Here is a 27,304-nt window from a genome sequence, read left to right as displayed (position 1 = left end):
CCGAGCGCCGCCCCGCCCCAAGGTGCTGCCCCAAGCATGTGCTTGGTGGGCTGGTGCCTGGAGCCGGCTCTGTCTTTGATTAGCTGATCAGGTTGAAAAGGGGCAACAGTAATAGTGTGTTTGTGTAATTGTTTATTTTCCACTCTCAAATCCATTTGAAAAAGTCTGGACTCTAGACAGACCAGAGAATTTAGTCCATTTCCCCTTACTCTAATTTACCTAAAAGTGACAGTAGGATTGATTATACTTTGGCTGTGCTTCTTTCTTGTTACATTTTAAGTATACTTGTTAAAGCATACACAGTCTTCCATTTTCTTTACTTACCATGTAGGATCAAAAACTCACCTGTATTTGATAAATTGGTGATTTTTATGAGTGACAGATCGGTGTAGTTGTCGTTTTACTTTATACAATGTCATGAACTGCTTGTAGACAAATCAGGAATAGAGGAAGCAAACATTTGTTGAATAAACTGTTCATTTCAAAGAGCTTGCTCAAGTCTAATGCCAGCTATGGGCTGATGAGGGAAGCAGAAATGTTGGCTGCATTAGGGATGAGGAGTGTGACCTAACAGACATCCTCCAGGCCATCAGTGATTTTATAAAATGTCACATCAGAATAACCTTAATGAGATTCCACACTGTCTTTCCGAATGGATTCTAGCATTACAGGCAATTAAACAGAATACATTTATACCATAGCTTATCATTAAGGCTACAGAATCTGCGACTTCCAGAGACTTCTGTGACTTCAGCCTGTGATGCCTGGAAGCTGCAAGGTCCCTCTGACGCCTCAGTGGCTAGGAATTCTAGGGTGCCCCCACTGCCTCCCCCGGAGCTCTGAGTCACCACAGGCAGCAGGGGAGAGAGGGCTCCTGCAGCTCCCAGCCACCATAGGTAGTGGAGGCCTGGGAGATCTGAGCCGCTGCTGGTAGTGGGGGTGCCTCTCTGCTCCTGGCAGCCACCATGGGCAGACAGGGACACGTAGCTAGCTTCTAGTCACAGGCAGTGAAGGGGAGGGGCAGTTCCCCATTTTGTCATGCATATTTTTAGTAAAAGTCTCGGATAGGTCACATGCATCCGTGAATTTTTCTTTATTGCTCGTGACCTGTCTGTGACATTTACTAAAAATATGCATGACAAACTCTTAGCCTTATTTATCATTGCCATCATTATCCGAACACGCTAATTCATCAGGTTCATGCCTACAGCAAACACCAGCAGCTCAGCTGCGCTGGAAGACCATCCCATTAAGCCGGGTGAGGATCAGGGAGCTGTAAAGGTGGACTAAGGGCACCATTACACCCCTTCCTCTTCTCTTGCTCTAAGCACAATGTAACCAGATAGGAGAATCTTGCCCTGTGAACTTGATTCTCATTTACGCTAAAGTCCTTTCCCACAATTCTAGCAGTACAAAGGGGCATTAAAGCAGGCACAACTTGGATGGTCCTTAAAAGCTTGCCAGATTTACCTAAGCTAAGGTATTACTTTATTATTACCTTGATCCAGAAGAGCACTTAAGTGCTCTCCTGAACTGAGGCTTATTTGCAGTTTTCCATTGTACGGGTACTTCCCTATACTTACTATTGGAAGAACCCTGCATGTTACCTACGAGGTTCTGTAACTGCAAATACTGAACACTCAGGCCGTGCCTACACTACTAAATTGTCAACCTAATTTATGTTGGCATACAGCCACCGCAGTATTTAAATTGCTTGCGTGTGCACACTTGCTCTTGTGTCAGTGGTGCATGTCCTCACCAGGAGCACTTGTATTGATTGTATTATCAGTGTGGGGCATTGTGGGATGGCTCCTGAAAGCCAGTATCAGTTACAATGCAGTGTCTACACTGACACTGTGTAAACCTAATTACATCAGCCATAACGCTACACCACTTGGGAAAATGGTGTTACTAATATTGGCACAGAGAGACACTGATGTTGACGGGAGTCAAATTTAAGTGAAGACACTTCCATGGCTAAGTCAATGGAAGGCAGCCTATGTCACCTAACCCTGTAGTGTAAACTAGGCCTCAGTTGTGTCTTTACAGCACAGCTTTGTGTTTGGAGCAGTGAAGAACTGCATTGCCCCAGGGATATAACTGGGAATCATTCTGCTTCCCAGAGCTCCCTAGTATGCAAGCGGAACATGCTTTCTACTACACTGCTTTAGTGGGTGCAGCATACTCCCCCCATGCACCACTCACATTCCAGAGGCTGATGCAGACAGGGAAGGTGTGTTCAGGGCCAAGGCCCTGCCTTCTTTGAGCGCACAGTGCTCCCAAGGCAGTACAGAAAGCAGTCCTTGCACTTCCCTCATTCTAGGAAAAATAACTATGCCTGATTCCCACAATGGGGAGAAAGGTTCAGTGTGTCCTCTTCTTTTGCATAAGGGCTAAAAATAATCTGGCCCTTGGTATCTTAGACACCTGGCATGTATGTGTAGCTGAGAGACAATAAGATCCGCTATATTCTTCATGCATCACCAACAAAAAGGAATCTCAATATGATCCCAGAAACCCTATTTTTGGCACAAGAATGAATCAGAGGACAATGTTTTTGGTTGGACTAGTACTATTCTTTTATCAACTGTCATGCTGATTTTTTTATGTATTTCTTGTGTGTTTATTTTCTGGCCACTGAGGAGTGCTAGGAATTTTCTCTTGGCTCTGATATGTAATTACAATTATTTATTTTATATCCGTTCGTTCCTCATTCAAAAAATAAAAAAACCTCATAACTTTTCCAAAGAAAGGACAGAGCTTAATTTTGAGATCAGGCTAACCTGTGGGGCTTGCAGTTGGAAAACAAGTCTTTGTATTTCTCATAAATGGAGCAAACCTGATATGGAGATTTGTGGAACAATATAAAGAACCCAGGTGTATTACTGTCAGAGTCCCTTCCTAATCATAACTACATGTCTAAAGAATGCAGGGCTATTTTGTTCAGTCTTTTGAAAATCCATCTGCAAGAAGTTTTTTCTCAGACTATATGAAACACATATTGTGTCTGATATGTAAGTTTTTGGATAAGTGGGGGCTCTTTCAGGCAAGAACCATATTGCAAAGAAGACACATTTATAAAACCAGCAGTACAGGAAGACAATGACTGAGTGTTCCAGCCCTGCCCTGTCTACCTGAATAATATACCAGCTTTGTAAACAACACCGTTCATTACCTGCTTAGAAACATTACAAATGTAATATCTATTTGTGACACTCTGTACTCCATAGCCATCATAATGGTCTGATTAGGATATGATTATGACATAATTATGATGCATCTTGTACAAAATGTGTCAAGTGACGTGTCATTGGAAAAGTTATGATTTGTTGAATATGATTATCCTATTTGTATCGCATACTTGTTAACTCCCTCAAAGAATTCTAGTAGATTAATGTGGCATGATTTCCCTTTACAAAACCATGTTGACTCTTCCCCAAAAAATTATGTTCATCTATGTGTCTGACAATTTTGTTCTTTACTATAGTTTCAACTAGTCTGCCCGGTACCAAAGTCAGGCTTACCCGTCTATAATTGCCAGGATCACCTTTTGGAGCCCTTTTTAAAAATTGGCATCACATTCGCTATCCTCCAGTCATTTGATACAGAAGCTGATTTAAATGATACATTACAGACTACAGTTAGTAGTTCTGCAACTTCTCATCTGAGTTCCTTTAGAACTCCTGGGTGAATATCATCTGGTCCCGGTAACTTATTACTGTTTAGTTAATCAATTTGTTCCCAAACCTCCTCTCATGACACCTCAATCTGGGACAGTTCCTCAGATCTGTCACCTAAAAAGAATTGCTCACATTTAGGAATCTCCCTCACATCTTCAGCCGTGAAGACCGATGCAAAGAATTCATTTAGTTTCTCTGCAATGGTCTTATTGTCCTTGAGTGCTTCTGTAGCATCTCAATCGTCCAGTGGCCCCACTGGTTGTTTAGCAGGCTTCCTGCTTCTCATTTACTTAAACATTTTTTTTGCTATTACTTTTTGAGTCTTTGACTAGCTGTTATTCAAATTCTTTTTTGGCCTTCCGAATTATATTTTTAAACTTCCCCTGTAAAGGAGTTTATGCTCCTTCCTATTTTCCTCACTAGAATTTAACTTCCACTCTTTAAAAAATGCCTTTTTGCTTCTCACTGCTTTTTACTTTGTTGTTTAACCACGGTGGCGCCTTTTTGGTTCTCTTACTATGTTTTTTAATTTGGGGGCATACATTTAAATTGAGCTTCTATTATGTTGCCTTTAAAAAGTTTTCATGCAGCTTGCAGGGATTTCACTTTTGGCACTGTACCTTTTAATGTCTGTTTAACTAGTTTCCTCATTTTTGTGTGGTTTCCCTTTCTGAAATTAAATGCTACAGTGTTGGGCTGCTGTGGTGTTTTCCTCGCCATAGGGATGTTAAATTTAATTATATTATGGTCACTATTACCAAGTGGTCCAGCTATATTCACCTCTTGGACCAGATCCTGTGCATCACTTAGGACTAAATCAAGAATTGCCTCTCCTCTTGTAGGTTCCAGGATTAGCTGCTCTAAGAAGCAGTCATTTAAGGTAACAAGTATCAGAGGGTAGCCGTGTTAGTCTGGATCTGTAAAAGCAGCAAAGAATCCTGTGGCACCTTATAGACTAACAGACGTTTTGGAGCATGAGCTTTCGTGGGTGAATACCCACTTCCTCAGATGCATGTAATGGAAATATCCAGGGGCAGGTATATATATGTGTGCTAGCAAGCAAGCTAGAGATAACGAGGTCAGTACAATCAGGGAGGATGAGGCCCTGTTCTAGCAGTTGAGGTGTGAAAACCAAGAGAGGAGAAACTGGTTCTGTAACTGGCAAGCCATTCACAGTCTTTGTTCAATCCTGAGCTGATGGTGTCAAATTTGCAGATGAACTGAAGCTCAGCAGGTAACAAGGAACTTTATCTCTGCATCCTGTCCTGAGGTAACAGTCAATATGGGGAAAGTTGAAAACCCCCATTATTAAGTTTTTTATTTTTATAGCCTCTGTAATCTCCCTGAGCATTTCACAGTCACTATCACTGGTCAGGTGGTCAGTAATATATTCCTACTGCTGTATTCTTATTATTAGAGCATGAATTACTATCCATAGAGATTCTATGGTACAGTTTGGTTCATTTAAGATTTTTACTTCATTTGATTCTATGCTTTCTTTCACATATAGTGCCACTCCCCCACCAGCATGACCTGTTCTGTCCTTCCGATATATTTTGTACCCTGGTATTACTGCATCCCATTGATTATCCTCATTCCACCAAGTTTCTGTGCTGCCTGTTATATCAATATCCTCATTTAATACCAGACACTCTAGTTCACCCATCTTATTATTTAAACTTCTAGCATTTGTATTTAAGCACTTGAAAACACTTGTCATCTTTTAGCTGTCTGCCATTACATGATTATATTACATTTTTATTTGACTGTTTCTCATCAGATCCTACCAGTATTTTATCATCTTCCATTCTCTCATCCTTACTAGGACATAGAGAATCTCCATTAATAGGTCCTCCTCTAAGGGATGTTTCAGTCCAAACCATGTGCTCCTCCGCACCTGTCATCTTTCCCCCAGGCCTTTGTTTAAAAACTGATCTCTGACCTTTTTTATTTAAGTACCCTTTAATTTTAATTATTATACTATGTAACTAAGTGCATCAGTGAAAGAAGGGTCATCTCACAGCACAAAACAGGAGACTGATCACTGGTGAAGAAACATCTGCCTTTGAAGAGATAAAGGTTTTAAAATATAGGTCTCGAAGGGGAGGAAAGACTGATGTTACATTCACAATCAAACTCTCTTGAAGCCATAACCTAAGAAATATGATCATACCTCTTCTTTTGATTTCAGTTCTTTTCTACTCTTCACAATGGCCCAGTCATATCCAATATTTTCTTTTGCTATTGTAGTATTATTTTTTTATTCCTACGCTTGTAATGCTTGGAGGTCCCAGACAGGATCAGTGCCAAGCACCATACAAAACCACAAAGTTAGGCATGGTCCCTGCTCCAAACAGCTTACAATCTAAAAAGCACAAAAGAGAGCCCATTTACAAGCACTGTCATTTATTACTAGGTTTCCTGAAACTCAATTGTTCACAAATTGTTCTCCTAATCATTAAATAAATATACAGAGATAGACTTATCACACAAAGCTGGGAAGGTCATTGAGTCCAGCCCCCTGTCTTCACTAGGCAGGACCAAGTACTTATTTTGCCTCAGATCCTTAAGTGGCCCCCTCAAGGACTGAACATACAACCCTGGGTTTAACAGGCCAATGCTCAAACTTCTGAGCTATCCTTCCCCCACAATTAGTGAGAATTATTTATGAGATTAATACAACACAGGAATTTTTAAAGAAATAGCCCTCTCCCTCACACAGTAATAGTAGCTGTGATCCAAACAACAACAATATAGATAGACACTGGAATGGGCTGGATGACTGAGTGTCCTGGTAACAGATCTGGAGCTTTCCACCTCAAAATGGCTTGTGAATAGAAGTAATCACAGTTTCTGCCCAGTTCCTAGTTGACAGGCATCTAGATTGAAACTGACATTCACTGCTCCACTTGCTGGCAGTGAATAAGGAATGAATGGGCTGGGAGTCTGAACTCTCTCTTTATCCAGAGAGGTAATGTTGTCTTTCCAGCTCAGAGTTGGTACATATTGGCAGGGTGGTGCATAAAACATGGCCTGTTCTGTATCTTCTCTGTAGATAAAGAGAAGATTTCAGTCTCCAAAGCTTTCACTTCAGCTTCTTTCAGGAAGACTTAGCTCCCTGATGATATAACATTTTTATTTGTGAAATTATTCGTCACTGTAATGTGCAAGTTAGTTTCAGAAATGGGGTAGAAAGAAATGTTCATGTTTCTATACCACTTCTCCTCACCACAAACAGAGAGAAAATCTGGATATACCCTACACAAATGTATTTTAAAAAAAATAAGGCTCTAGTACGGTTGGCTAAATGTAAATATATTTCTTTGAATATTAATTTGAATGTTGATGAATTAGCTTCAGCTGTACTCCTTGTACAAGTTGCTCCCTGGGCCTATTTGAGTGATAGTTTTACCAGCAGAAACATTAATAAAAAAAAACAAATTTTGAATTCATAGATGCTTGACTTTGCACCAGAAGCACTCCTCCCAACAGTAACAAAAGTATCACTGGTTTCCGGCCAATCACCTCTAAACAACACAGCTTGAATACTGAATTTTCATAATACAATTTGAATAATCGATAAATCTGAGGATATCAGAACCTGCCTATGGACATTTTGTGACCAGAAAAAGAGGTGAGGTTTGTTGAATACATTGTAAACTGTGAAATACTTGCTCAGCTCTGAATTCCATCAAGATGGTCACAGCTAAAGAGACTTTGAAATTGAGCTGATAAAGTACATTCCCTTTTTATACTTTAGTTTCTGACTCCCTCAGTTGCAAAAATTCCACATTTTCAGAGCTCCCAAAATCAATGGTTCTACTATATAATACCACTATATTCCCACCCCTGCTTTTTATTTCATACCCTGTGATTAAGTAAATTAATAAAAGTGAACCATTTCACTGAACCATACAAATCAAAAACAGCTTCCAAACAAACAAACAAAAAAACCAGGAAAAGCATGGCAAATGCAACATACATCTCTTTTCAGCTTCTCTAACATGTGGTGTCTACAGTTTGTGATATATGGCAAGAACTTTACAAAAAAAGATCCTGTGAATTCTAACAAGCATGCTAGATGTCTATTTGAATGCAAGGAACTAGTGATTTCAGTAAGAGTTTAATAGTATTTGAATATAAAGCTTATTTAAATATTATCATAGGACTGGAAGGGACCTTGAGAGGTCTAGTCCAGTCCCCTGAACTCATGGCAGGATTAAGTATTATCTAGATCATCCCTGACAGGTGTTTGTCTAATATGCTCTTAAAAATCTCCAGGGACGGAGATTCCACAACTTCCTTGGGCAATTTATTCCAGTGCTTAACTATCCTGACAGGAAGTTTTTTCCTAATGTCCAACCTAAACCAACCTTGTTGCAATTTAAGATCATTGCTTCTTGTCCTCTCCTCAGAGGTTAACAAGAACACTTTACCTTCCTCCTCCTTGTAGCAACCTTTTATGTACTTAAAAACTGTTATGTCCTCCCTCAGTCTTTTCTTCTCCAAACTAAACAAACCCATTTTTTTTTCAATCTTCCCTCATAGGTCATGTTTTCTAGACCTTTAATCATTTTTGTTGCTCTTTTCTAGACTTTCTCCAATTTGTCCACATATTTCCTAAAATGTGGCACCCAGAACTGGACACAATACTCCAGTTGAGACCCTATCAGCATGGAGTAGAGTGGAAGAATCACTTCTCGTATCTTACTTACAACACTCCTGCTAATACATTCCAGAGTTATGTTTGCTTTTTTCACAACAGTATTAACTGTTGACACATATTTAGCTTGTGATCCTGGGCCCCTTTCTGCAGTACTCCTTCCTGGGCAGTCGTTTCCAGTTTCGTATGCATGCAACTGATTGTTCCTTCCTAAGTGGAGTACTTTGCATTTGTCCTTGTTTAATTTCATCCTATTTACTTCAGACTATTTCTCCAGTTTGTCCAGATCATTCTGAATTTATACATGGGTGTACACATACTACTTATTTGGAATATAAAAAATTCCAATTCACAATTTACTTTTCTTTGGGTTTGTGAGGGTTTTCTTATTTCTAAATAATGAATAGGACACTAAGCGAAAAGTGTATAGAACATTCTTAGAATCTGTTGGACTAAGGGCTTCTTACCTATTTACTGGACTCTTTTATATATATCCTCAATAAAATAAGTTTTCAACAGGTAAATACAGTACTCATAGAATATGTCACATTAACAGATTGGAAAGTCCTATTTATTGAAGTCCTATTTATTCCTTGACAAGACAAGGGTACAACATGACCAACAGCAGTGTGAGCTTTTCCTTTTGCCGAACAATTGCCTTAACCCTGACTTAGAGGGATGACCATGGAATACAAAGACAATTTAGTTTCTAGGCCTGTTCAGCCCATGACCCTTCTGCTGAGACAGCCAAATGAGTATTGCTTTGCACCACTGGGAAAAGTTTTCTGCATGTAATATGGATACAGCAACTAGAAATCAGACTGAGACAATCAGTTCTTTTAACAAATGACTTTTCTTTACTAGAAAAACTAGCTGACTTTCCATCTCATGGCAGATAGGTCAGCCATTCCTGCAGTCCCATCATTACCTCGGAACAATTAATCATCCAACAACTTTCATCTTTGGCACACTAATTTCCCAGACTGGAGTTCCTTATGTAGCATAAGTGGAGTCCTATTGCATATTAGTCTGAAATCCAGAAGAGACTGAATAATAGAATAGGAGCAATGAAATGTGATTACAGATCCTTGTATGTGAACCTGCAGAAGCTCCCCTGACTACAACTTCTGTGTTTTTGCTGCCCAAAGATAGGATAACTCAAACAGCATAATTTAGAATGTTTCAGAACTTTGAAGTTTGTGTTCCAGGAGAAAGGGAGAGAAATTTCCCTTTCAAATGCTGTGTCTTTCAAAGGATTTCTTATGGGTCTTGATGTTTTACAAAATGTTTAGAGAAAAAACATCTGAGTCAAGAAAAAGAACAAGCCTTAACAAAAACTAAAGTCTGCATAACTTTTCTATCTCCCATACTTCCGCACTCTCTCATTTTCAAGTGCCTCTGCACTTCTGAATTCCATCCAGGAGTGCAAATGGAAATGCAGTAACACTAAAAGAAATACTGCACTTGTCATCCTTTTGGACTGACCAAACCCCCCTGCCAAGAAATACTGAAAATCTCACAAAGAAAACATTTCCAGTTCTGTTTTGTGAATGCACATAATTACAGTAATGTTGGATTCATTTCCCCAACTGAATCACAAGATTTTAGGTTCATCATCACTAAAAATAACTTTTGATAATCTGTTTCCCAGCAATATTTTCTGATATTAATACAAAAATGAGGTAACTCCCATTCTGATCAGAAGAATTAACGTCTAGTGAAACATTCACAATTCTATATCTTCCAGTGTCATAAGAGTATGAACTGATGAGTTTATCAATATTATTTCTTAAAAATACAGTGACTTTTTGATCCATGCTCATTATATTGCTCTGAAAACAGCACCCTGAAGAAATCTTCTGAGCAAAATTCACCACTGTGAGGAGACTCCAGTATAAGGTTTATATGCTACTTAAATCCCTGTCTCTATTTTGAGGGTTTGCATGGAACTGAAGTGGTGTATGTGTCTTGCACTGACTCTCTGCATAAAGGTGAATTTCACCTTACATTTGTACAAAATCACACAAGTGTTACTTCAGCACATTTGTGCAGGGGGCCAGCACAACGCATATGTACCATTTCATTTCCATTTAAGCCCTCTACACAGGGATAGGCACTTAAATAAGAATGAGAGCAAGACAATGAAGAAGCATCAGAAAGGAAAGTCATCTGATTTCCAGTTCCCCAAATAATCTGTTATTTAAGCATTGCTCTTATTCTTTAGATTCACATCACACATTATAAACACAAAACAAAAAAAACCCTTGCAACTAGAAACACCTAAAAATAGAGACAGAAGAAGCACACAGTTGATGACTAACATAATGCTAGACCCATAGGGAAAGTTCATTGTTCTTTAAAAGATTCTATATTCCACTTGATAGTTGAAAGGAAATGAGTGTTAAATAATGGAAATATAACTCAAAGTAGATTAGTAATAATAATGTTGAGAACTTGCTTAGTATTTTCTATAAGTATCAAAACACTTTACAAAGGTGCATAAGCATTATTGTCCTTATTTTGCATATGGAGAAAAAGAAGCACAAAGTGGTTTGCCCAAGATCACATAGAAAACTAACCTCAATGTTGGGAAGAGAACCCTGGGGGCAGATCTGTAATTATGGCAATTTATGCCAGCTGAGGCTCTGCCCCCCTGTGTGTTTTGACTCAGAAGCCAATGCCTTATCAACCACAACACAACTCTTCCCATGACTGAGAAGTACTTTACCACAGACAATGGATCGTGGTTTGGTTCTGCCAGAAATCAGAACCCCCAAACCATCCCAGATCCAGTATAGGAATGAAGATTTAGATCAGTATGAATGCTCATATCATGATGATCTAGGGGAAAGGGCAACACCTTTTTAGCCTTTGTTTCCTTTTCTAGACAGAGAGTTTGCTTCTTGACCTCACATGAAGGCATGCAGTGACATCAGAAGCCATGACTAAGTTTGCATATAGTACTTGGTAGCAGGGTTATTCCATTGCTGGTGCTCTTTCCCTCTGTGCTCAGTCTGTACAGAATACTCCCTGAGTTTGCCTACACATATCAGTTGCCCCAGTTTAAATTGGTGCAAAAATCACACCTTTATTTAAACTGGAGCAACATGACTTTCCTCCTTTAGTTAAATGAATAAAAAACTTTTTGTGAAGCCACCTGAAAACAACATGGTGAAGAGATGTGGAAGCCAAGCTGAAAAACCTGGGGCATAGCTGGGGAACCGCTGAAAGACTTGCCAGAAACAGACAGTAGTGGAGGAACTTTGTCATTGCCCTAAATGCCAGAGGCATAATAGGAACATGATGATGATGATGAAGTCTCTCAGTAGTAACATGTGGAGAGAGCAAGTACAGCAGAGCAGCCAACTAATAGTGAAAGCAACAATGGTCCCCAGTGTCACACTGTGTCTCCACAAATGATCAAGAAGCAGCAGAAGCAGAATGTGAGAAGAGGAGGCCTCAAGAATAGCCACATAGAGGGAAAGGAAATTTGATACAGAGAACATCTCAGCTGGTAGAAATGTAATTTTTAACTATATGAAAGAAGTTATTGGTGAGAATTTAGGTTTAAAGGCAATTACTAAAATAGCAGATTCATTGCCACAGTCCTCAGCAAGACTGCCTCTCTATTTCTTATTCAGCACCGAGTTGAAAAACTGCTGCTAGGTTAATAGTTGTTGCAGTAACTCTATTAAGCCTCACATTGGAGAAAGGGCTTTTTACAAGGCAAGGCATACTACAGAAAACTTCCTGCTATATTGCCACGTCAGTGGTGTGGGCAACACATAGCGCAATAGTATAAGCTATCTATCATGGTCTCAGGTGGGTGTGCAGTAGGGGGAGGAGGGGGCATCAAACCTAGTGGCCAAGGCCAGAGTCAAGATCCAGGAGTCTGAGCCAAGGGTCAGAGATGGAGTTAGGAACCAGGCAGAGGAGCAGGACTGGAACAAGCCTAGGAAGATGGCACAATCATAGCTTCAGGCTTAAGTGTTGAGCAGCCAGTGGCCAAGTGCTACTGTTGTGCTTAAGAACAGTCCTGGCAATGCTGCTCAGCCAATCAGGTGATCTGGCCAATTAGGGGTTTCACTTGTCCTTAGCGAGCTGATCTCAGGCTCAGCAGCAGGCCCTGATTCCTGACACCATTCAATTGCAACTGCAATACTATCCACTAGTAAATAAAATTGTGTGTATGGGGACCGGATGGGACAACCTAAAGAAGTGCTGTCTGATAAGGCAGCCACTGGACGACATATAGAAATCTATCATTGTCCTCACTACAACTGAGGTTACTTTCAGTCTTAGTCAAAATAATTAAGTGAAAATAATTATTGATAAATCATTAAATGGTCCCATTCTGGGCAGGAAGAAAAATGATAAAGATAAACATCTTTGTGTGCAGAAACAGCAGCAGGACACTGTCAGAGGAAGAAAGCCAAATTCCTTTTTGGTCTACCACTTCATGAAAGAGTCTGATTTTTACCTCAGCTCTGATTTCTATGATTAATGAAAGTCAGAACCACCGTTTCAAGTTCTCACAGCCCTATTCTAGATTTCCAGGTTAATCAGAATCTCTTCATGTTCTCAATATTTGTTACTTGAGCAAGAGAAAATTGAGGCTGAATATAAAGTAAACTTCCCTAATGGTGAAATCTATATGACTGGGTGAATATTACCTCTGAGGGGAGCAAGAAACTCAACTGCTTGAACTATTTAATATTAGACTTAAGAAATTATTCAAGAATATAATGTAGGCAACAACCCTGCAATGGGAGGGGGATGACTGGAGAACAAAATACTTTAAAATCCTATTTTTTGATAACTTCTATGATTTTCTTATTAATAAGAATATGACCCTTTTCAATTCATCATCACCACCCCATTTCTGACCTATGTTTTTTTAATAGAACTAAAGACAGCAGCAGTTAATTTGTCATTCAATATGAATTAATAAAATATGCTTTAAATTTAAATTAATCTTCTCTCTCAGGAGGGAATATTTATTACAGAAGATATACCAGCACAATATTTCTTAGAATTAAGTTGCATGTATGTGGGATTTTTGTTATTTAACTTAGAAAGGGAAACAAATTTTGATTTCTGATATAGAATCACATTTAAGACCCTAAATCACAACACTGTTTTACTGCAATACCAAATGAAGTATGATATTTTAAGATATCTATGATAAGAGACGTAATTACAAACCAATTTACTAATATTCGCCCATTGACTGCAGTGGGAGTTAACTTCAAATGAAGTTTAGGGCACTCAAGCACCACATAGGATCAAGTCTCATAATTGGTTTGTCCCACACAAGCTGCTAATTCTTTTATAAAAACAATATATAAACACCGTAAATTAAGAGATGAACTAACCTTACATGATTTTATAGGACACTAACATCTGCAGAAAAATGTCATCCAAAAAACATTCTGACACCTACTAATGGCTCCAATTCGAGAAAGCATGTGGGGTCATGTTTAAATCCATCTCTTTAGGAATACTTTCCCTAATCAGTGTCAATATTTGTTTATTTTGGTCTGTATGTATTATTTAGTATTAAACCATAAACCATATTCATGACTGAATATAAAGATAATCTACATCTCTACAAAAATGAATATTGTTACCACTGTTACATGTTCATGATAATTATGTAAACATGATTTTACTTTTTTTAAATGCTGTCAGTTGACAATATATTGCTGGTGGAGGTCATGAAGTTCTGTCTATACCAACAGCAACTAATGTGCTTCAAAGGAGAAAAAAACACAGAAGCTAAAAATCAAAGGACTAAGAAATGGACAAAGTAATTGGCAAAAGCAAAATATGTGATGGTGTGGGTTACTCAAACATTATAATTAGCACATTTAGTAAGATATGCATAACTTGCGCTGTTGTGAATAATATGGTAATCCAACATTCAAGTCAATGCAAATTGTATAGCAACTGAGAACACATATTTTGTATTTAACTCCACTGTAATTTTAAAAATAATTAATGTACTGCATTTACTAAATAATCTGCAAGATTGTGTAAATACAGCATGCAAACATTTGCATGTGGAACTCCCTTATTTCCCACATAAATCCCCACTCATTGAGACAACAGATCCCATTTATTTACATGGGGGCAGTGATGACCTTTTTAAGTGCAGCAAAACTGAAAGTCCAGTGAGATACTGCACTGTATAAAAACACAAAAATCCAACCACATTATTTTGCAGCTCTGATCTTAAATTAATTCAGATCTGAAGTTTCATCTGCATTGCAAAAGTATGTTTGAACATGGCATCTCCACATGTATTCCTTTGGAATAAGAAAAAAATACTTTAGAAGTAGCTCTGGAAATTTGCTTAATAATGAGTGTATTCAAGTTGTCCTCTAGGATTTTTTGGTGCCTAGGAGACTCTGTCCTCTTAAAAAAAGATTAATTTTACTTTTCCAGTTAATCCATACTGCAAATTACTCCTTCAGTCCTAGAGATTTTTCCAGTCTAGCACAGGAATCAAACCATAGTCTGCACTCTGATTTTATGAAATCAGATTGTTGAGTTATACAGTGAGGCATACAGAATTCAGAGGGTTGAATCTAGTCAATTGTTTATTAAGTTAATCAAATATAAAATGCACCAGTATTCTATAAAAAAAGTCCAAAGCACTGTAAGTGGCAGTGATTGGACATTAGTGTGGAATATTGTAATTGCTGGGGTTTTCCTTTGTTTTTAAAAATAGGACAACTGATTTGTTATTTCCAATTGCCCGTAAATCAGCCAGCTGTCATAACTCTTGCTTTGTCTGACAGAACTCACAACTGTTGTGAACAAGCATACCAAAAGTAGACAGAATGATCATCAATCTATTGACCCTTGGATCAATCTATTGATTTCCAGGCAAGCATGATCTGATATTATGAATACAAAGATTCATAGCATATGCCAATCTGTAAACCAAACTGAAAAGTGTTGTCAAGTGGTATTTGTTACCTGCATGATGGATTTTTGTTTTTCCATTAGTAACTGCTGGTATATTAGATCCAGAAGATGAGGCTTCCATTATTATTGACCTTCTGACTTGTGGGAGTGAAGAATGCCTAACCACAGGCAGACGCTGTGATAGCGGATGGCTTCCTGCACTTCTCCTCTGATAGATTTGCAAACGCTTTTCAGCCCCATGAATAGATAAACTTATACCTGATGGGAATGAGAAATAGCACTATTAGATGCAGGAGACCAGCTCAGAATCACTAAAATATATCAATCGCACAGTTTAAAACGGATCAGTAACAGCCCTCTTGAGAAAAGTACAAAGGCATGAATTTTGTATTAAAATGAAAAATGTTAACCTCTTTACACTTGCTGTGCAGGTGACGTCAGGGCCAGCACAATAACAAGTATTTAAATTAATACACAGTCCAATGTGTTACTGCCCTGCAGGAGGAATTAACTGGAGTTACTACTAAAGGGACACATACCTCATGAAGGGCACTAGAAATCAGTTAACTATCACTGAGTTTATTTAATAACACTCCATCCTGACTAGAATTGCAAATATCTAAACATTTTTCTTTAGAAAAATTCACATATCTTGTCAAATTTCATCAGAGAAGAAAAATAATACAACAGACACAAGCTTGAATCTGCAAATTGATTCTGCTTTTTCACACAAAACCTTGATTCTATTTTGATTTTTTTCTGGTGTTCACTGCCAAAAATTTAGCCCAACTCTTCTCCCCAAATCCTATGGATCTGATGTAATTTACAAGTGCATAGAAAGTGCTGTTCATAGTAAAAATCACCAAAACTGCCCCAACAGAGAAAAAGGCAGCTTGAATTTCCAATACATACAATGCACTGTAGATTCTTAGGGACAGATGCCACTTTATAGGGGTAAAGCCTGATTCTGATCTCATGTCTTGTTTATGCTGGTGTAACTGCACTGATTTCAGCTGAATTACTCTTGATTTATGCTTGTGTAAGAGAGATCAGGATCAAACCCTTAGATCAGATATCTATTGGGCAACAAAAGTGATTAATGAAAATATTGCTCCATGTTTAAGGAAAACTTAAACTTGGGGGTAAACATTGCTCCCTTCATCACACTAACATTACTATTGATCATATTGTAGGACTGCTTGTGAGAGAAAGATGAAGATGATTTGGGGCATCTCTTCTATTAGAAGTTGCTCATGAGAGGGGTCCCTGAAGAGGGATGGAGAAGGGGGTTGGGAGGGAGGGAGAGAGCAGAATTGGAGAGAATATCCCAATTCTATCGTGCACAGGACCCAGTGATCTGAAGTTATCTGAGCCCACGCATGACAGAAGTGGTATAGACGATTCAAGAAACAGTGAGAAGGTTCTGAGATCTGGTTTGGTGCGTCACCCATGGGAGCACCCTCAGAAGGTATGCTTAGGACCAGAGGACTGCCTTGCTGAACCCTGGCCTTGGTTGGAAAGGAGCTGAGGTGGCTTTCGCCTATTGTTTCTGTCCTGCTTCCTGCTGTAATCCTGCCTGGATTGTGCAAAGTGGAAGCATGGAAGAGGCTGGGGTTTAAATTTTTTCTCTGTGGGGCTGGTGTATGTAGCCCCAAGAACTTCAGTAGTGCCAAAATGTCCACCATAGGATCCATTGCCTCAGTCACCTCCTTCACCTGAAGACCCAGGTTCTGGGCCATTCTCCTCGATAGCTTCTGGTGAACTCTGTTGTCCATAGGAGTCAGTACTGTTGATGTCCCCACTGCCACTTCATATGGGGAAGACAAAGATGACACGAAGGCCAGGACTGGGCCCCCTACTCTCTCTGGCTCACAGGGGGGAGTGTCACCCTGTGCCAATACATCGTACTTGGCGCTGGGAGTGGCACTGGCCCTGATCTCAGTGCTGGCTTTGGTGCCAGCTTTGGTGCCACAAGGTGGTTCCTGAGCCACGGAAGATGGTGGGGGAGCCTGTCCTTCTGAGGTGACTGACAGCGACCTTCTTGAGTATGACCCCTGGGTCTGATGGTATGCCCACAGGGTCGAAAAGGGCCATTGTGCAGGCATCTGTCACTGAGCTGGCCAAGGCACCATGGGGACAGTCTGCCCCACCTCCTGTGTTGAATGGTGCCACTCCGACTGGAGCCAGCATCATTTGGAGGCATGCAACTCCGTGTCCACGTCTGACTATGGTAACTCCAAGGGAGGTCAGACAATGTGAAGCAGACAATTATTACTGAATGACAACGGACACTGCGATTCAAAAAGTTAAAAAGTTGTCAACATCACATGTCAAAATATATCAAACTCTAATAAGTTCTCAAGCAGCATTTTTCATACTTTTCCTATCTGTAGATTTTGATTATTATCAATGGTCATATTTTTGTTGGTTTGCATGCAAAGGGAAAACAATGTTTTACCAACATTTACCAGTAAAAATCTAATCCTTCCAAGCCTATCTATAGCAGTGACTAAGATTTGCACACTGTTTGTTCAGTCCAGCCATCAATATAACACACCCAGAAGAGTGATTTCTCTAGTAATACGAAAACTGCCCATCATACACACGCATCATAGGTACCATTCACATAGACTTACATAGTCTACGTATAACCTTGTTTCTTCTTTCAGATAAGTTGTACACACTCTAAAATGTAACATTTTTTGACAACTTACTCTTATCAGAAACTTCAAATTGTTTCTTGGGAATATGTAAAACCTCATGGTGGTCAAATATAGTGATGGGCACCACAGAAATGCTATCGACTGGTTTGATAGATATTGGAGGTTCACCATAATTTCTTGGGTTTGCACTGCAGATGCCGTATTTCTATAGGGTACTTTATTGTACAAGGAAGTTAGTTTGCAGCTGAAAATTCATGAGATGTGGTATTAGGGCAATGCTGAAAGTCTCCAGACTTGACATAGAATACATTCTGTAGCACTGAAGACCGTACCACCACCACCACCACGATACAGATGGTGGCTTATGCCACTAGGCTCAGCTTTCTCTGTCTCTAGTGAACAAGCTACTGCATGAGTTATAAGCAGGATTTGAATCTAAGGTCTTTCAGCACCACAGCAAAAGACTTCTACTGCTTGAGCAACTCTGTGTCTAGTAGCCTTAGCAAGCTGCTCTCCTCTAGAGGACTAGCCCTTTGACAGTGACATGACGCACTTTGCCATTGCGTTACATTAGCTGTGGTCATGCTAGCTACCTCAGACCAATATTTCTGAGAGCTTTGTCATCTTCCTGTGAAAATCAGAAATAGAATGTTTAATTTTATGAAACGTCAGATAATTTGAGCCTTCGATAGTCAGATTAGTCTGTAATGGTTCTCCTCTCCTGCCCGCAGAAAAATGATCTCCTTGCTTTCAAAACTCTACACGACTCTACTCTTGCCTATACCTCTGCCCTCATTTCCTCCCACAACCTGTTCCATTGCCTAAGGAGTAGCTCTCTTTACTGCTCCATTTGTTTCTTCTCCCACTGCTGTATTTGAGTCTTCTTACCTGCCACCCCTTGTGGATGAGATTCCTGTAAGCCGAGCACCGTCCTTCCTCCTTTGAATCACATCTAAAAATCCACCTCTGCTGTGCAGCTCACCAGCAAGAACGTTCAGACTATAAGCCACTCTTAGTTTTCTAAGTGCATGGTACTACTTTGCGTCTTTATATTGTCAGCGTTCCAAGGTGGCAATTTCATTTTATATTTAACATATTTAACATATTTTATATTTAACATATGTCTTTTTAAGTGGCATGTAAACTTATGGTGCTAGACAAGTAATAGTATTCCATTGTAAAAACGGCACTAAGAGAACATTACATTTGTACAGTTAAATACTTTAACGTCAGGCTACGACAAAGCTGAAGAAGGAGGAAGGAGGAGGAGAAGCAGAAGGAGGAACTGAACAAAAAGGAAAATGCCAGGGGATCGCCAAAGGTTTGAAGATCATGGGGTTTTGTGCTGTGATATTATTTTTGTTAGGTGTTCATCTGTTACAATGATGAGGGAAGCATATGTAAATCCTTAAGTGAGATAGAGCCATAACTCCTCCTTGTTTGGGTATACATTATGACACAGAGCCTGATTCTCAATTATATTAAGGGTCCTTTACTCTGCTTTGGCAGTGTAAAGGGGCCTTAAATTGGGCACAAATGTATTTCCACTTTAAGAGTCCTTTCCAAGCAGAGCAAATGGAGGGATGCAAAGTGGGAGGCAACATCATCAGAGCAAATAGTCAAGGAGAAGAAGATGATCTTGTAAGGAGGAAGCCCCAGAATGGAGGAGCTTGCTTTAGTCAAGGCACAGGGATGACTGAGAATTTTGGCAGTATGGACAGAAAAAAATGGGATTGTTTAAATATGTCACATAAAGGGTAAATCACTCCTTTGGTTGTTATTAATTTCTAAATGCAAGAAAGTAAAAAGTGGATTGGTTTGTTTTGCTTTAAACCCTAGGGGCCAGATTCTCAGCTGGTGGAAACTGCCACACTTCCATTAGTAAATGGTGCTATGTTGATGGTCTCACTGTTTCTCAAACTGTGAGGCTAACTTACATAGGAAATGAGATGAATGTTTTTCACGCTAAATCATTTTCGCTTCTGATTCAGCAGAGAGAGCAGTTAGAAAGATCTATGCAGTATTATGCTTGCTAGGGAATTTGTGCAGAAATGGCTGAACAAAGGAAAAAAGTTAACCTGCTGCCCCCTCTCCACATCCCTGAAAACACTACCTAAAGGCAGTTCTCTTTTTTCACTCCACACCTTACCATGAGAATACAAATGTCTGGAGAGGCCTGGCTAGTTTTTTCCAGATCTTAGGGAGAAGAGTGTTACAACATTTGAGAAACCCTGCATTAAATTAAATCATTTCTGAGTGAGCTATAGACAGTGTCTCTGTTCCATTGACAGTGTCATGTAACTTCTAATTTGCCGCTGGTAACGAGTAATTAACAACATCGCACCTAGCCCTAGATTACTCCCTGTTGTACTGAAAATGTTAGAACATTTAATATTAGATCAGTTGGGAAAAAAAAAAAGTAACTGCATCGTACCGTTTTCTGGAACTGGACCCATCATGGAGTTAAAGCTACAGTATCTGCCTAAGAACACAAGACAAGATATAGTTTTTGTTGACTATTCTGGGTTGAATGCTATTTTTTCCTAATTTTGTATTAGATAAATTAGAGCATTTTCAGAATGTATAGTGTACCAGAAACTACTCCATGAATTGCTTTTTGTCTTTTGCAGAGTTAAATTAACCTGCAGTTTGTGTGGGTTAATATGAACCTGCTTCCACTGGGCTCAGGGGGCATGGTGCTGCTAATGAACAAGACCTACTAGTTTTCTTGAAGACAAACAACGCATTTCCTCCTCTCTGAGGAACCCATATCTTCTTCCAGAGACAGACTCTGCCTTCTAATTGTATTTTCAGGGGACATGGTGACCTCCTTATTGCTTCCTGGAAGTGGCTCCCTCTCATAAGTAGAATGGGACATGAAGTGATTGCACTCCACTATCTCTTGTACCTTCTTTTTTTGGGGGGGGGGAGGAGGAGAGGGAGAATGAGAAGCAAAAAGGTAGCAGTGTCCCTTCCCCATCTCCATTCTCCAAAAGGTTTTCTTCGGGACCTGATTCCCCATCAATTGCTAGCCTGAGCTAAACTGACAATAGGGGGCAGATAGTATTCCTGTGCCAACTGCCCTCATCACACAACTCATAGCATATATGTGATGGCCTCACAGCTATGCCCTCCAGGCCGTATGTGATGGCTTGAGGAGCAGATTGCACACAGCATGGCACCAGTTCATTGCCCCAAGAGGCTGATGGATGGGGCACCTCCTCGCCACAGCAGGGCCCAGCAGTGGGTGACTCTGATGCCACTCTTCAGGGGAATCAGGGAGAAGAGGATTTCCCTTCTCCCCATCCTGCTGTAGGTCCCAATGCCTAGCGGGGGTGATGGGACAGAATACTGCATTTTTCCTGTCTGGGGTAACTGTACTAAACGACATTCTTCAGAAGAGTGAATGGTTTTCACTTCAGTTGTTTTCTATTCTACTTCAGTTGTTTATTGCCTCTGTAAGAACATTGAAAACAATAACTATTTCTGTATCAACAAAACAGATCTACATGAAACCAAATTATTGCTCATCTGATTTATTTGTATTCCCCTTCTTTGAATATAAGTGATTGCTTCACGCAGATCATTAGAAATGCTACAACTTACTGTCACAGTTGAAATCAGAGGGCCTCAAACATGTAAGGTTTGTCTATATACAAGTTTAGTAGAGCTTCCGCAATATTGGTTTAGAAACAAATATCAGTAAAGTGGTAAAGCTCCCTGATGTGGCTGCAATTATACCTATGTAAAGATGTTTAATACTAGAATAGCTTATTTCTCTACATTTAAGAGAATAAGTTACAATAGTGGAAGTGACTTTCTACCAGTATAACTCTACCCACGCTAAGAGATGTACCAATTTAACTATATTGGTATAAACGTACCCCTAACTAAGTAATTAAATGGATATAAATTGTGTTATATAGAGACCAGGCCCAAGAGAGAGAGCTTGAATACATAGCCAAAAAGGGCACTTTCTTCAATTGCATTAATTCAATCCATTAACTTCACCTGATTGAAAAGTCTCCAGCATGTCTATTTAGATTCAAGGTAATGTCTTAGAAGTGATGTTTGCAGGTCATGTCTTAGCTTGAGAGGAGCCGTAATAGTCCTAGCCCTGGTCCACACTACAGAGTTACCTTGATGCAAGGCAGTTTATGCCGACCTACCTCTGTAGGTTGCTCCCGCCAACGTGACTCGCCCGCTCTGCCAACTTAAGAACTCCACCTCCGTGAGAGGCATAGCACTTAGGTCGATGTAATTAGGTTGATGCAGTGTCAGTGTAGACACTGCATTGCTTACATTGACAGTTGATGCCTTTCAGAAGCCACAATGCCCCACATTGACAGATAAATCGGTGCAAGCATTCCAGGTGAGGACACGCACTGCCGACACGAGGAACATAGTGTGGAAATGCAAATGCCATTTAATTACTAGAGTGGCTGTACATCAACGTAACTTAGGTTGACAAAATTTTGTGGTGTAGACATACTCCCCGTTTAATAATCTGCAAGGAATCCTGAAAGGCATATTTGTTTTCCCTAGTTGTGAATGAATGGGAAGGTTCTGCTGAGATCTTAAATGTTTCAAGCATTTTTTTCTGCTGCTGGATTATTGTTGGTTGCTGTGAATATATTGATTAATTGTTGAAGAGGTTGCAGGAATGACTTTTTGCATGGTCTACAATCGCCTACAGCAAGGGATATGTGTGTTTTATAACGGATGTTAGTATACGTCTAAATAAATGAATGGTATTTTATTTATATGCATTTATGGCACATATATTTATATTCCTAGCTGTCTGTTGTAACAGCTCACTATTTTTACCTCTGTTATACACAAAAAGGAAATGGAAGACACAGTATGTTTATGCTGCTCCTTTTTCTCGGCTGTTAAGAAAAAAAGCCTCACAATTTGTGAGTAAAATATGTTCCCTTTCCATTCTCCCAGCAGGCTGCAATCAATGTCATTGCTACCATTTCAGATGACTGTGTTCTTATCAGGACTGTCTGCTTTTTTGATTTTGTTAATTTACTATGATGTGGTGGAGGTGTGTTTTGTTATTTACCATTTACTTTACTGTGTTTTTGTAACTTGTACATTTAATTTGGATTGCCTTTTAGTACTATTAGAACAATATGTATTCTGAATAGTTATTCAAAAAACATAGGGAGAAGTTCCTGGGTCTTCCATAATGAAGGAATAGCAACAAGGATGACAATCTAGATACTGCATTCAGACAGCCCAGGCATACTCCTATCATCATGCTGAGTCCCTGTGAAATCAGTGGGGCTCCAATGAATTGCTGAATGAGGCCCTATTGTCAGGCCTTTCCATACTGGAATAGCATATGCCTAAAGTTTCCTATTTGTTTTGGGCAGTGCCTACATTTTTCAAGTCAAAGATTTTCAAGTCATAATTTGCAGATTAGATCTGTGTATTTTAATTCATGTCTAGTACATTCTATGTTATTTATTGATTTGTAGCTACTTTGCAACAAATTATGCTATAATTCAGTGGCTCTCCAACTTTCCAGACTACTGTACCCCTTTCAGGAGTCTGATTTGTCTCGTGAACCCCCAAATTTCACTTCACTTAAAAATTACTTGCTTACAAAATCAGACATAAAAATACAAAAGTGTTGCAGCCACACTATTACTGAAAAATCAATTGGAAGACAAATATTGTACTTAAATTTCAGTGTATAGTATATAGAGCAATATAAACATGTCGTTGTCTATATGAAATTTTAGTTTTTACTGACTTCGCTAGTGCTTTTTATGTAGCCAAATGTAAAACTAGGCAAATATCTAGATGAGTTGATGTACCCCCTGGAACTACTGCCATAATTCATGCATCACTGCTACATATTTTTCCACATCTGTGTCTTCAAATATTATTTACCTTTCTGAGTGTTTTGTCACTATTCAATGATGATCTATAATAAATCATGTAATTATTTACTAAATATATTATCTCTAAAAGAGATACTTTGTATACTACAAAAAATGTTGAATCCAATGCTTAATGTGGATGTAATAAATACAAGGCATACACTATTAGAATATTTTGGCTAAGTAACCTAGTTGACTCTTTCTGGTTGTACAGTGAATGAACAATGAGTTGTTCCTCCGACTTTTCAAGAGCAGAAGACATTCTAAAAGAGCCTTTCTATAATTATTTAATATATATTTTATCTAATTATATTTTCTATAATTAATTAAAGAACTATAGGAACCAGAATTTCCATGTCACTGGAAATTCTGTGATTTTTAAATTTCTCTTCCAAATGGGAACAGAATATCATATTTCAACATTTCCCATGAACTAAAATGTTCAAAAACATTGTTTTGGGGCAATCACAATGTTTTATTTTGACAAAACTGAAATGTTTTGTTTCAATTTCAACTTTAAGTTATAATATAATATAAAATAATGTACTAAATCAACTTATAAAATGAAGTAATTTTAAAATGAAATAATTAAATGCTCCATTCAAAAAATGTTTAAATGGAGCATTTTGACAACAACACTTAGGGAACTGGGGTAAAAATCTGTCTGGGGATTGGTCCTGCTTTGAGCAGGGGGTTGGACTAGATGACCTACTGAGGTCCCTTCCAACCCTCATATTCTATGATTCTATGAAAATAATTTAATTTTAGTTCTAAATGAAAGTTCGTCAAAATCAACACATTCCCATGGAAAATTGCAATTTCAGTGAAATGGTATAGTCCAATGGAAAACCATTCTATTGGAAAACATCTCAGCAAGCTCTAGTACTGATGTTGATCCTTGCACACATAGCTGAGAGGTAATTCACCGCACACTGATGATATTACCCAGTACTGACTTCAAGGCACATTTTAATGCCAAAATGAAATTAAGCACAGAGTGAAGTCCTGAATGCCCCCAACTGCCCAGAATGTGGTGGGGCATTCAACACATAAGTAAGTTTTAACTTTCCTTTTTAGAATTTTCTTGTCCTCCTACAATTACTCTACTATGCCCTACTTTACTGCCACAGCCAGTATCACTAATGCAACTTTTCAAATTCCATGAGTCTCATTTCATTCTATACAAGCTGATATATGCAATTTCAAAGAATGGGGTAATCATGGATATCTTCTGTGAACCAGGAAAAAACAAGGGATTTCACAGATGGACAAAAAAGAATGTACAAAATGTAAGTTTGAACTTCTGTGTTAACTGCTACCATGAACTTGCACAGTGATTTCATTCAGCACAGAAACCTATCTTGCCTCAACTTTCATTTTGCTTTTTCAGGTCACCTTTAAAGGGACTAATTTGCCAACTACACTCCAGACTGAGTAGTGCTCACTCACACAAGTAGTCCCATTGAACATAGCTACTGCTTAATGTCAAAGTGGCAGAATCAAACCTAAGTGAGCATTGTCCTGGAGAACATGGATAATTACCAATAGAGATGGGAGCTCAGAGGCACATTGGTAAATCCTCAAAGCTAATCACATTTACAGGAGAAAACAAGTACATTTTCCTTCCTTCTGTTTACTTGAATGTTCGCAATATAATCATTAGAGGCTCCAATTCATAATGGTTAGTATCCACAGTTTATTTTTTCACACCATTAACTATGCCCAATGATCATCAGAAGACAGAAGCTAAATAAGCAAAGTCTTTCCTGCATTTTCCTTATTGGAACTGTGATCCCACATAAAGTTCTTCTCTACAGTCAGTTAAGTTTACTCAGGTAAACAAAACAAACTGTGCCCCACATTTTGAGTTACAGTACAAGTGCCATAGGCTGAATAAAGTTCAGTCTTTAGCATTTTAATTCATCTTTTAGATCTATTGCCTGCTGGGAAAATACATTCACCCAGAATTCCTATAATATACAATTAAATCCCACTTTCAGCCTCTTACATTCAAAATACTTATGCTTCTGTTTTTCAGAAGTAACCTGCTGCAACCCAGCCTGTCATGTTGGCAGGGTGTGGAGCCCATGTGTACCAGGATTTTCTCTCCTCCGTTACTCACATACAGTATTATTTTTCTCAACAGGTAAGTAACAGGTTCAACACATCACGTGGTGCCCATACTTCAGAATGGTCATAAAGTGAGGAGTGACTTCCAGAGGTGATGGCATCTGCTGTGTTTAAGTTGCTAGTGAAAAAGCCATGCTCATTTGTTACCTAACCTCTTTGGCAAGAGTCCCGCAAACTGTCAATAACACAGTGATATCTAAAGAGATAGGTCTACTTGTTTTGTCTATACACAGGGTGTTATTAGGATTTCCATTCAAGAGACTCCAACTAACTCTCCATTTGGAACTTATGCTTATAAGGTTAAGGGAAGAAATCATGAACCCAATTTAGGACTAAATCATCATTCTGGAAGAAAAATAATCAACTCTGAAAGAAACTAGTAGTCAGATATTGAGCTTTTGATCCTTTTTTCCCCCTTGGTTTTATCCCCCTTGATAGCAAACTAAAATGCCTGTATGCTTTAAGACAGCATGAAATTCTGGTCATCATATATTTCAAAACCTTGATTTTTTATTGTTTGGTATTTAACTCGCTAAAAGATATCGTTGACTAAATATCAGTCTAAAGAACTAAAACTTATTTAAAGTAACTGTGCATGATCAAAGATATGTTGCATCTGTAATACACACTCTCTTTTGTAAGAACACATGGTAAATTTATTGTCCAGGTTACTCCATTCTTTAATTATTCCACTGAAGAACAATGTTGCAACTTCTGTGCAATGGCAACACTCTTATTCTCTTAAATGTCAATATTCCATTAAGGCATTAGTTGTTCAGAGAGGACAGCACTGATGGTGTACTTTGTCCACCACTCGCGTTCTATTAGTAAATTGTATTCACTAATATTCTTGCAAATAAAACCTTCCTTATTGTTTTGCTTGTATCTCTGACAACTCTTTTCCTCTTTCTGATTTTGGCAAGAATATTTACACAAAATAAAACCTCATAATATAAATATAAATAAATATTTATAAACTTTATGTGCAAGATTATTTGCATCCCATACCTGCTCTGATGGCAATTTGGAAAACTTTTTTAAATAGCACAATAGATTATCACAGATAATAAGTGAACAGAAGAGAATAATAAAAAAGAATCAGTAAAAATCACAACCTGTCTGTAGAAAAATCTGAGAAGAAAGGGCTAAATAAACTGTACTTGATTTAGCTCTAATTAATATACAGCAATAAAGTGGTTACAGATAGCTGCATTCTGTACCACTATAATGGTTCTTTCAGCAAAGTAGATGAGCAGATGTAGTGTGTTTAGAAAGCAACAGAATAACAGAGACCATTAACTGGGCACTTAAGTCTAAGATAGCTGAAGGGCATCTCTGTTA

The 27,304-nt window shown here is 38.7% G+C and overlaps 1 protein-coding gene and 1 long non-coding RNA gene across 3 annotated transcripts in view; one reads left to right on the top strand and one right to left on the bottom strand.

Annotated features, from left to right (window-relative positions):
• ANO4 (anoctamin 4) overlaps positions 1-27,304 on the bottom strand; it is a 322,929-nt gene that overhangs the window by 198,618 nt on the left and 97,007 nt on the right. For both annotated transcript variants that reach the window (XM_050934624.1, XM_050934633.1), the window contains one exon: positions 15,328-15,534. In XM_050934624.1, the coding sequence (XP_050790581.1) occupies positions 15,328-15,534 (207 nt within the window). The remainder of the gene's footprint in view (positions 1-15,327; positions 15,535-27,304) is intronic.
• The window catches only part of LOC127042744 (uncharacterized), a 439,524-nt gene that overhangs the window by 354,528 nt on the left and 57,692 nt on the right, over positions 1-27,304 (top strand). The gene's annotated exons all lie outside the window — the stretch shown is intronic.

Source organism: Gopherus flavomarginatus, chromosome 1 (assembly GCF_025201925.1).
Source record: "Gopherus flavomarginatus isolate rGopFla2 chromosome 1, rGopFla2.mat.asm, whole genome shotgun sequence".
In the NCBI taxonomy this organism is placed as follows: Eukaryota; Metazoa; Chordata; order Testudines; family Testudinidae; genus Gopherus; species Gopherus flavomarginatus.
The sequence above is the reverse complement of the archived record's forward strand: the minus strand, read 5'-3'. Positions and strand labels throughout refer to the sequence as shown.